This window comes from Micropterus dolomieu, linkage group LG17 (genome assembly GCF_021292245.1).
Source record: "Micropterus dolomieu isolate WLL.071019.BEF.003 ecotype Adirondacks linkage group LG17, ASM2129224v1, whole genome shotgun sequence".
Classification (NCBI taxonomy): Eukaryota; Metazoa; Chordata; class Actinopteri; order Centrarchiformes; family Centrarchidae; genus Micropterus; species Micropterus dolomieu.
Genome location: NC_060166.1, coordinates 35,087,652 through 35,099,926, shown reverse-complemented (window position 1 = coordinate 35,099,926; position 12,275 = coordinate 35,087,652). Strand labels below are relative to the sequence as shown.

At 39.1% G+C, this 12,275-nt stretch overlaps 1 protein-coding gene across 5 annotated transcripts in view; it reads right to left on the bottom strand.

Annotated features, from left to right (window-relative positions):
* Positions 1 to 731: 731 nt before the first annotated feature.
* Positions 732 to 12,275, bottom strand: part of pak1 (p21 protein (Cdc42/Rac)-activated kinase 1) — a 77,710-nt gene continuing 66,166 nt past the window's right edge. For 4 of the 5 annotated variants that reach the window (XM_046073900.1, XM_046073899.1, XM_046073901.1 and 1 more), the window contains 6 exons: positions 10,955 to 11,067; positions 8,735 to 8,852; positions 8,146 to 8,245; positions 7,572 to 7,768; positions 6,620 to 6,757; positions 732 to 3,304 (listed from right to left, as the gene is read on the bottom strand). In XM_046073900.1, the coding sequence (XP_045929856.1) occupies positions 3,215 to 3,304; positions 6,620 to 6,757; positions 7,572 to 7,768; positions 8,146 to 8,245; positions 8,735 to 8,852; positions 10,955 to 11,067 (756 nt within the window). In that variant the 3' untranslated portion in view covers positions 732 to 3,214. Of the gene's footprint in view, positions 4,395 to 6,619; positions 6,758 to 7,571; positions 7,769 to 8,145; positions 8,246 to 8,734; positions 8,853 to 10,954; positions 11,068 to 12,275 lie in introns of all 5 variants that reach the window. The other variant, XM_046073902.1, reaches the window with a different exon arrangement.

The window sequence follows — 12,275 nt, the reverse complement described above, 5'->3', positions numbered from 1 at the left end:
GTATCTTACCATTAAAAGCTATACATGGTCCGTATAGTGCAGTGCAGTGCAGTTTTGAGGGGTGGATAATATTTCCTGTAGCTGGACAAAATCAAAAAGAGCAGTCTGAAATTTTTCCAGTTACACCTGAGTTAGTTTCTTCTGAAACATTTATCCAAGTTGTGGCATTATTGAATAAATATTTTGAACATTTTGGTGCCCTCTTGCACCAAAATTGTTTTGTTTTGGGAGGACTGGCTCATTTGAGTCTTGTTTAACAAGTGGTCAGTTTGATTTGATTTAAGTCAGCTTTTTATAAAAAAGTGTAAGGTTTGGATTTATTATTAATCTTTTATCGTAATAACCTGTCCACAACTGGAACGTGCCCAGGGACTGCAGATGAGAATTAGCCCATATATTATGCATTGTCCCTGATAAATAAACATAAACATTTAAATAAAATAAAAATGAGCTACCAAGATGCACAAAAAAATTTTCCCTTATTTGCCCTGACTGCAAGTTAGATAGGCGCACTATCAGTAACAGTGCTGCACTCAGTACAGATTTGGCTCTGTGACATTTTAGGCAAAGCTTAGTTTAGGAAACATTGTGTACTTGCAAGTGTGGAACAAACCTTAATTATAAAATGCTGAAAATTTGAGACAATCAGTTTTTGCTCCCTGTTCCCTGCCAAGAGCTCAGGAAACGCTTTTAAAAAAAAATAAAATAAAATAAAAGAAAGACCAGACATCCAGTTTTTGTACAGTTTTATTTTTTTAATTTTTCAGAGTTGTGTCAAATCATGAAAATTATATATAAACAGATAAATTATGGCTCTGATACACTGGGCAGTTAAGCCTGCATTGACCGTCTCATCCTGGACTGAACCCTTATTTAGACCTGAATCCCCTATAAGCTGATAAGAGAACTGTGTCCTGTTTGTTGATGGTCACTTCTTCAGTAAAATAAGTCTTTACCAAATTAATTCATTCTACTTGTTCTAAGGTCCAGCAGTATTTGTAAGAGTCAGCAGCAGTCTGTTTGTTTCCCACAGAGGCCGATTTATCAACGCTGAATGTGATGGTTTTTATATTATTTCGGGACCAGTAGTTTCTCTTGGCAGGTATAAAATGGTCGCAAAGGATGATCATGGGACAACGGACAAATGGCCCCCACCCCTCCTACATAGGAGCAACCACCAACTCTTTTTCAGTGAAACTTTGCAGATGAAGCAGAAGTCTTGCAGCTAAAAAGGTGAAAGAAACTTCCAGTCTTTTATGAACCTCACTATATAGTGAAAGGTACCTGTTCTGTTGTATGTCGGCCAAACTAAACAAGCTCTAAAACTGAGGATTGCTATATAAGACGGCTTTTCGCACTAAGAATCTTGAGCGATTGTTCGTCATTATGTGACTGCTAATCATGGATTGGCCTCTAGCCTGAAACTCTGGGGTATTAAAAAGATTTCCTTGTCCACTGGGAGAGGGGACGCTGTAAACAAGCTCTTACGAATGGAAAGCTACCGGATTTATACGACTGAACACAACGGAACCGTATGGATTGAATTAGGACATCTATTTATCTTGTTTTCCATCAGTGCTAATGAAATGACTCCCACGTGTTACATGATAATTCTATGATGTTTCCTAAAATGTAAAACTACTTATTTAAGTGGCAATTTATCCAACATAACATTGTGAAACTCATCCCATCTGGTACACCGCAGCAGATTAAACTGGAGAATTAATCTTAAATATTGTTTGGTCCGATCCATCTTGGTAGGTAGACAACATTAATACAATCCCATCAAAACAGCATTAAATGGGAAAAGTGACCCAACGTTTAAGGGGTCATTTAAAGTAGCATTCCTGTAGTTTTTCATTGACAGACAGCTCTTACGTCTATGATTGTTAGTGTTACTTTCTCTTTTGAGGAGTGTTTATTGACACCTAAACTTTAACCTACACACAGAGTTCACCTGGTTCAGACCATCCTGGTCTCAAGAGAAATTCAAACAGAATAGTCACTACTAGTAATAGTGTTCAGACCAGGATACACAAACTCCAACAGTGGCAACAGTTTCAGGCAGTGTATACATGTTTAGTGTTTTCACCCTCTGTACTGCAGCCAGTGTAAGCAGCCGTGCGCTTTAGTGCCTTGCTCAAAGGCACTTCAGTAGGCACTGTTCACACTGGGTGCTGCAGAGTTCAAATCTGTGACCACAATGATGATCATGACCATGTGATTTTAGCGATCCCTTTCACTGTTACAGTGCTGCAATTATCAGCTGATTAGAAAATAAATCTGCAAATTCTTTAATAATCGATTAATTATTTACTTTTTGAACTTTTTGAACACTCTGCTTTTATCATTTTATTTCATCACTGTTAACCAAATATTTTTGTGTTTTGAAAGGGTTGGTTGCACAGAACAAGACATTTGAAGAAATAACCTTGGGCTCTGGGATATTGTGATGAACAGGTTTTCAAAATGTTAAGATTTTTTTTTACAAATTTAAAGATGAATCGATTAAAAAAGATTAATCAAAGTAATTGCAGCACGGTTGTTGACAACAATTTTCACTGTTGCCTAAAAATGTTGCCGGTGTATCGTTGCCATCAGACTGGTACTAAAGTAGTCTTGCACCTTTGAAACAGTTTAAGGCCAGAGGTACACCAACACTAGATTAAAAAAAACAATAAAAACAAGTAAGAAGGAACCAAAGTGAGAGTTTTGAATGGATGTTTGGTGGGTATTTACATTGCAGGTGTTTTCTTTATCTGACGCTCAAATGCAGAGCGAACAACCGTGGCAGCTGATGGAGACTTTAGCTCTTGCGGGATTTGAACCTGTGACCCGTCAGTTGTTTTTTTTGCAGACGAGAAAAACTGTTGCTTTAATTCAGCGGGAAAAAATCCAAACAGGTGTTGAACTCATTTTCTGACATTGATCAACTATAAAAAAAGTCTGTAAACAAAAGATGAAACAGATTGTTGTCGTCTTTTTTTTGTCACCGCAGCTTTTTTTTTTTTTACATGTAAAATATACACCTTATTTTTAGCGGGTTACTGGGGATCCAATAGCTTTGCACCATTGCAGCATTTATTTGTCCCCGTCTTCTTCTGAAAATAGGATTAAGATATGATCTTTCCCATCATACACAAGCATCCTTCATGTATCGTCACTTTACATTTCAACATTATCACAACTCATTTATTATCATTTTTTCTCCGTCTTAAACGTACCGTATAAAAAAGGTTGTTGACATGCACATTCTCTCCCTCACAGTCTCAGCATCGAGCCCGCAGACAGTGAAGCCCCAGAGCTGCAGATGGAGAGAGTTTGGCAGAGTGGATTTTGGGTAAACAACTACGTTTTCTTTGCCACATGACAGTCCAGTTCACTGGTTCACTTTTCCTCCTGGAAAGATACCATGGAGTCAAAATGGCTGTTTTGAAAACAGGAAAACCTTTTATAGCCAAACTTAGTCCATCGATGGCTCTGAGCACGCCATAATGTCCTTATTATAATTAATATTAATAATCTCTAACTTACAGCTCACACCGCAGACACGATAAAGTACCAAACCTCACCTGCTCCGTGTCAAAAACTACAGAACGTAACGCTACAATCAACTTAATTAATATGCCAACATCCCCCCCATGACCAAAAATACATACACACAATCCACACACTCGCATGTACACACACACACACACTTATTTTAGAAAAAGAGAGTGATAAAATGAAAATCAACAAATGCACTTTTACATAGAAGATAAGTCGAACTAAGACCCATAGACGCATGACAGGAAGCTCACACACACACACAGTCTGCAGCAGAGGGTGCTGGTTGGCTGTTGTGGTTCGGGGCTTTTACAGACAAGGTAGAAAAACAAAATGTATTTTTAAAAAACTCCCATGAGTCTTTGGGCTCTGTTGAAACACTCTCTCTCTCTCATATTGGGTTGTTCATACTGGCTGAGGTGGTGGTTATGTCAGCGATGACTTCACTTGATCACAGCTCGGCTGATGACGTCATTCAGTTAACCCCCGGCTTCCTGTCTGAGTCCAGTGGAGTGTCGAAAAAGAAGTTACAGGAAGAAACCACCCTTCTTTCTCCCTGTGAGGGTTGGGGGGGGGGGGGGGCAGTTGGTTCAGGTTATAAAAGACAAAAAGAAGAACGGAGGGAAAGGAAGGACTGTAGGCATTTGAAGCCAGCAGCCATCAATGCCGTCCCATCTACTGAAATTGAAGAAGAGAGAGGATGGAAAGATGGTAAAGAGAGAGAGAGGGATAGAGAGACAAGATAATGAGTGCAAAACTAGCTAGCGGTTGTTCTTGGCAGCTTCCTTGGCAGCCACAATGAGAGGAGTCAGACTGGAGAGAGGCTTCGCCATCTTCAGAAACTGATGCTGAGAGAGGAGGAGAAGGGAAAGAGAGAGAGAGGGAGGAGGGAAGAGGAGAGGTCCAGGGAGGAGAAAGGGAAGGAAAAGAAGAATGGAGGGAGGGAAGGGAGTTGGAGAAAAAAAAAGAGAAATATTTTAATTCACTATAGATAAAAAGGAAACAGATTCTCAGGATGTTAAAATCAGTTTTACCTGTTGATTCATCATTCAGGAAAAATTATCTAATTAAATAAATGACTACCCTCATGTGCGTTATGACCTTTCTGTAGAAATCTCTCTTCAGCGTGTTCAAATGGTACAAAAAGACAAACTACACAAAAACCAATAAAAGACTTGGCAAAATCTAATTTATAATGTTGGTGGTTTAATTATCACATAATGTTAACGTTTCTTTATGACTTCTTTAATAATTAATTTAAATGATGGATGAGTGTGGGTTTAAGGCTTTTAACAGAAATCCTGCGTTATAAACTTCAGGCGTGGAGGTCATTTATAAAGGCAGACGGGGACTCATTAAAGATGCTACTGAGTTGCATGTATGGGAAATGTAGGATTCAGTGTTTTGGAAGTCAAGATATTTCAGCCTCAGCTGCTACAATTTTAAAATGTTTTTCTTTTTATTAAGGAAGTGCAGTACTAAATTGTTGGAGCTCCCCTTTTTTCATTATAAAATGTTGCCTATGAGAGCTCAGGGGTGGTGTCGCACTGTGTTAGTGTGGTCAGGTTTTCAGGGTGTTCAGGCAAAGTTTCTTGGACTTGAATCCTATTGTTTTTTTGTGATGTATTCTCAAAAAAAAGACACTTTTTTTTTTTGACATAATCATCATCTCTGACAGAGCCACAATCCAATGTTTTTGTCAGTATATATAATTCCTCCCACTGCACCAAAATAAAGCCAAAATATCCTGGATACATGCCCTTATTATATTTATATACAGTCTGTGATTTAAAACAGTGGATCCCCCCTTTAAAGCAACTATGGCAGCCCCCTTTGTCATGTTAGACTGAAATACCACAGAGGCCTGAAGCACAACTGTGATGTACAGGCCTACATAATCCCAGATGAGACCTCTTATTTAACACACACACACACACACACAGAATTGAATCCACCTTTAAACAGTTACTTCAGGGACAAGGACTCTAACCACGTACACACACTCTTACAAAGGAACCATTAAATTGAATTACGTCTGAAACAGACCTCCTTCTGAAACATTATAAGTCCCAGTATCACCTCGGAGCTCTGAGTCATAGAACAGTTACACAACTTGTTTTGCTGCTAAGTTCAACACGACCTCCACGTCTCTCCACCTACACAACTGTCTGTGAGCTGGAAGCACTGGGGCTGGATTCAGTTTTTATTTCCTAAACCACCGCTGACAGACAAAGTGCTTATTGTTAGTCAAGTGCAAATGGATGTTTCTGCGTCTTGTGTGGTCACTAACCAGCCCAGTAACCTGTCGTCTAACATCCAAATTTACCATTTACTTCTGCTACTCTAAGTATGTTGCTAATAACACTTACGTACTTTTACTAAAGTAACATTTGCAATGCGGGATTTTAAATTGCACTGAAGCATTTTTATACTGCAGTATTGTCACTTTAACTTAAGTAAAGGATCCATCTTCTTCCTCCGCCTCGGCGCCCGCCTCATTTCCCAGTCTAGTATTGAAAAAAAAACCTGATCTACTGTTTGTATACAGTATTATTAAAAACCCAGCCAAGAAACTGGAACAACACACTGTTTCAATGTGTACATCAGACTAATTTCTGTTGCCTCTATCCTTCTGTTAGTCAATTACTTTTCCTTCTATTCTGTTTTAATTTTTCCTTTCTAAAATCTCTTTTTCAAGAGAAACTCAGCTGTGAATGCAGTATAAATACATAGTTACACCAATAAACACAAAGAACACAAATAGGATTAAGATATAGATAATATCCAGTTCATCCATCCAAGATGAATAAACAGTCAACGAACACATAAACAATGTTCCAAAACTTTCTAAATAAATTTAGAAACAAAACGCATTGACCAAGTGTGTTATTTTCCATTGTTGTAACCTGTTGGGAAGGGCTGGGAGGTATAATAAATATTCTGCGTATTATATTCATAGTTATTCATGAATATTTATTTAATGAACATGTTTTTTTCTTTCAGGATTCACCTCCTTTTTCAATTTTGTTATTATGTTATAATGTACAGACTATGAAACACACACACACAGTACCTGCAGTAGCTCTTTAGCCGACCCTCTCTTCTCCACGTCCATCTCCAGACATCGGTTCAGGAAGTCTCTGAATGTCGTCGACAGTTTCTCCGGGTTCTGCAGCTCCGGCGTCCCGTTGGTAGCTATGAGATACAGCGCCTAGGCAAAACACACCAGCAGCATGTTAGTCAGAATCTCATGAAGCGTGAAACTTTTAAAATCCTTCGTCTGATTTTATCTGAGTTACTCTTGTTTATGTTGTAGTAATATGTTTTTTTTATTCTGAGTAACTAACTGTGGTGTCCAATATGTTACTGTCTCTGTATGAGCCACTGTAGTGCTGAGGCGATAACAGTGAGAGTTAGCGTGTTTCAGTTATTCTTGTTGAGCTCTTCATTATGACGTTGTGTAACAGCAGTAATTCTTGACTGCTTGACTTGATCGCTGGTCTGTTTCTTCCAGCGACTCGTTTCACTTTCAGGAATTTATTTTCTCTGGCAGCACAAAGCGTTCCGTGTCCTGTCAAAACTTCCTGCAGGTTGAACAAACTTGCTATCCTAGCAACATTAAGGCAACAGTTCATAATGCAGCACCCTCTGTAGGAGCTGGTGTTACAGCAGTACTGTCTTTATGACCAGTTGTGTCTATCATAAGGGGTAATAATGTTGTTGAAATCAGATTCTAGCTGGAACCTGAAAGTTTTCTATTCTGTGACTGTCTAATAAAAATCAGCAGGGATCCAATCACAAAATCCTTCTCACCTCCTGTGTGAAGGTGTTCACAAACATTCAAATGTTATTTCCAGAAATAAATTATCGTCTTAATATCGAGGCAATATGATATTTAACAAATGCATTTGTGTTGGTATTTACTGTCAAACTATTTTTACAATAAATAAGAAAAAATAACAATCTTTTGCCGTGCTTATCAGCTTTTATAGTGACTCTCTTGGTTAGCCTGCAGCACATCTCACCCTGAGTGGATTTTCATTCAGGTAAGGCGGCTCCCCCTCCACCATCTCTATGGCCATGATGCCCAGGGACCAGATGTCCACTTTGGGGCCGTAAGCTTTACGGGTCACGACTTCTGGAGCCATCCAGTATGGAGTCCCGACCATGGTGCTGCGTTTACTCTGCTCCGGAGTGATCTGGGCGCAGAACCCAAAGTCAGCTGGGAGGAGGAGAGAAGACAAAATGAGTCCATGTGTTCACAATGTTTGAAATTCTGTCTTCAGATGAACAAAAGAAAATCAAGCAACACCTTCGATGTGGAAAAAAGCTGTGATATATTTACTCCAACTCCCTCCAACACAAATATTTGGCCCCCTAGAAAACAGCTTTAGTTTTTACATTTATACATGACGTTTCATAAATCTACTGTAGATAACAATATAAAGGCTCATGTTCACTGAGTGCAACGAGAGCTCCCCCCACTGGTCACACTGAGCAACTACAACAACAACACTCTGTGCTGTTAATAAAGAAGGAATAAATGCACTGAATGAATAAACTGAAAGAATGAAATGACAAATCTGTTGTTGGACATACTGAGTTTGACAGAGCCGTCCATGCCCAGCAGGATGTTGTCGCTCTTGATGTCTCGATGGATGACCTGGTTCGAGTGGAGGAACTCCAACGCCTGGAGACACTGGAGAGGCCGAGAGAAAGAGACACAGAGACACATTAAGACACTTCTTCATGTATCGACATCGCCATATTTAGCAAAACATAATGCATCATTATGACACCATTACCATTAAACCTACTGTAATAATTCTATTAAAGGTTTAGTCCGTCTTTAACCATCCAGAAGAGTCAGTATCAAAATCTACTGAATGTTTTCTTGTATTCCCTCTATCAACATTCTGTAAATAGCACCGTTTTTAAGATCAGGCATGATTTTTAATATTAAAAAAAGGGACCCTCATTGTTTCCAATTACTAAACATTTGATTGATGAGTCCAACAGATCTGACACCAGAGCTGCAAGTGGGGTCAAGACAGATCAACCACATGTCCCAGCGTCATGGTCTCAGTTTGTCACAAACTCTGAATAATCCACGATCAATCTTTAGCAGATCATCCAGCTCCCGAGAAAGAGAGATGATGTCAAAGTGAGCGGGCCTCACGTCTCTTACCTCTCTGCACACAGCAGCTATCTGGGCTTCATCCATGCAAGTTTCTGTTACGACGTCAGTCAGGGAACCTCCGGCCAGGTACTCCATCACCACCCACAGCTCGTCACCCACCAGGTAACTGTGCAAATATCAATATATGCAGGTATATATATTTACGATATAGGAAGACAGGAAATGTTTTTTAGAACCAGAGGAAACTCCAGCTGCTCTACAGGAAATTCAATGGAGGGATTTGTATGTTTTTCTGTTTGTGAATTTGTCCTCTAATATTATTATTCACTTTTATATTTAAGTCAGTTTTATTGGCCTTTTCTTGTCAGCCCCGAGGATTTGGAACAATTTGTCTAAGAGGATTCGTTAGCTGCGGCTGATTCCATTTTACCGTGTAGATTACCCTGATTTTAGTTAATCTGGCTTGCTCTTACTTTCTCTAGTCGTTTGTAACCACCACGGTTTAAGCCCATCTGCTTTTATTCTTGTTTGATTTTTTTTGGTTGGTTCAGGCTTTTACTATTCTTTGCTTCATGTTGTAAAGCACTTAGTAATTTTGCCTCTAACATAGCTTGATTTTATGTTATCAAGTACTTTGCAACCTTTATTTATAGAACAAAACAAAGTTTATTATTAGTAGCAGAGGTACGATATAAAATATACTGGCTGGACAGAAACAGTAAATCAGTGACCGTGAAATTGTTGTTTCCATGGGGATGACAGCATTATCACCAGTCTTGCATGTGCCTCCTAAATATCTCTCAAGACAAACGGGTAACCATGAGAACCCCCCCCACTACATGACGAGTGGGTTGGTTGACAACAGCAGCACTGAATAGCCTCTCATCATGCGTCAGTCTTCCCAGTTCACAGCTCAGTTGCGTTTCCTCACTAATACCTACAGTGTTTCCACAGCTCCTGAAACATCTGGCACATCACAGAGGTGTTTTCCAGGTTTCTAAGAAAAGTCGTGGAACTTCACTTTTGGCTAATTTATATTTAAATCATTTTTTGTTGTCGGAACGGCAACCTGAACAGAAGGATCTCAGCTGAGTGTGAACCTGCCAAAACCAAATATAATCCTCCAAATTTAAAGCTGCAGCCTCCAGAAAGGTTTGTCTGCAGGCATCAATCTCTCTCTCGCTTTCTTAGTTCAATTCAATGGGGCTTTACTGGCATGGAAAACATTGCCAAAGCAAGTGTGAAATAAAAACATGAATATAAACAGAAAAATTGTGAGAGAGGGAGAGTGAGAAATAGAGAGATCGATAGATAGATCAGTCCATTGAACCTCAAGAGAGCTGTTCATTTTTAGGGTAATACAACAGAAGTGAAAACATGACTATGTTCCAGCTAACTGGTTGAAGAAACCAGTAAGGTTTTAGGTCACGAAAGCACGCCGACATGGTAATAAACAGTCATAATAATGTCTGAAAATTATGACAGATACCCCCTGAGAATATTAACTGCAACAGCAAAAAAAGCAGTCAATTGCAAATGGTTGCAGACTTATCGTCCTACAGCAGGGAACAGGCTGGAAATCACCAAAGAGATCCGTGAAATGGAAAAATTTACTTTTCTATTAAGACAGAGAAACTGTTTTTACATTGCAAGATGGATCAAATTGAGAGTATATTTGCTGGACGGCTTCGCTCACCTAAAACAACATGGTCATTTCTGTCATTTTCTCTTCAGTGGATGAGTTTAACCACTGCAGGGAGTTATGGAGCAGTGAGGAGCTGCAGGTGACACCTCTAAATCCTCAGCACACTAATAAACTCCCTTTATTGTGTCCTGCTGCTGTGTGGAGAATGAAATCAGGTTGTGGTTGCTCACAGCATGATGGAAAAAGGCAGAGTATCGACTGTTTTCTTCATGAAAACAATGTGAGTTTTTTTGTCTTCGCTGAAAACAGATACACCAGCTGCTCCAATGTTGTTGTTCAAGAAGAAGCTGTTCAAATAGTGTTTAAATCTCACTTCTCACTGTGTCTAAATAAAATGTGCATTGTTTACACATGATTACACATTTTCAATTCTTGTGTTTATAGTTCAGATTGTCTGGAGAAAACTGTGTGCAAAACCGCAAAGCCAAGAGACCAGTACATTTGGAAAACAGAGTTTAATGCTAATGTCATCTTCTGTTTTCTCACCCACACGTCACATTTTCTAGTGAATGAATACAAAGGAGATGCTGTGAAGTGATGGTGTGTGGGATCGTGTCTCTAACCTGTCCAAGTAGTTGACTATGTTTGGGTTCTTATTTTCCCTCATCACCAGAATCTCATTGATGATCAGTTCCTTCTTTGGCTGCTGCTGCAGGTTCATCTGTTTAATGGCAACCTGAGAGAGAAAAAGAGAAATATTTGACATATATTCACATGCAAATGAAAAGAAAAACGGTGGAGAGGTTGGAGAACGTGGGGAGGAGCACAATAAAGTAAAGACAGACAGGTTTATTAAAAGAAATAGATGATGTGACAGGGAATAAAAGACAAAAGGATGAAAAGTAAAACGGTAAGAAATTGAAGACAGCCAGAAAAGGCATTGACGGGCAAAATATCTAAATCCAAAATGCTGTAGGCAGACGTTTAAAACAAGCACACAGACTAATCCTCAGCGAGTGAAACTGAGGAAGATCAGCATGACAGACGAGCTGAGCTCCTTTAAAATTAACTTGGAAGTCACCGCTAATGAAGCCAGACTTAAATCCAGTTTACTGCCACAATGTCCTCACTGTGCAAACTCCATCTGAACTCGCTGCTCTCTCCCCTTAATCTCTCGTTGTCTTCGCTTCATTTTACCCGGATGAACCTACGTTTCCTTTAAACTTCCTGTTCTGCCTTTAACACCTAGCATCTTTCCTAACCCCTACTAACTCTAACAAAGACATTTCCCTAAATTTGCCATTTAAACTCTTTAGTCTGACTCACTCAGAATCATGGTTTAACTTTAAACAAAAACTGAGTGAACATTTTGTGTGTACAGTCATCTAAATCATCCAGGTACGGACTTTATTTTCCCTTTATGTCCTCTTCGACCTTTAATAGTGTTTCTCTGTGGGAGCTTTAGTTTTTCAGGAGCTTTTTATTTAGCAATTTCAGTAGCAAATCCCTGTGGTTTGTCTGTTGGTCCACCATTTTTGTCCAGACATAATATCTTAAAAATGATGGGAAGGATTGCCATAAAATTACAGGATGTGTGTTTAAGTTGAGATACTGTATTTAATTCTTTAATAAGTCCAATATCTTTCTTGTGCCTGACCTTATCTTTGCCTTAAGAGACCTTTGTCTGTGTATGGTTAGACATACTCAGCGTCAGTGCAAGTCTCAAAATAATGCTAGTTTCCAGTAAAGAGGAAGCTAAGGTTTTTTGCTGTAAATTAAACCACAAGGTAAAGTGTCCCTGATGACACATGTATGTATCTTGCGCACATGAGGGGAGGTGTGAAAAAAGGTGTGATAGAGGGGAAGGTCAGGACCTCTTATAATTTTTTATGTAAATATAAATTTTCAGTAAACTTTAACACTTCTGTAAGTACGTCTCCTAGA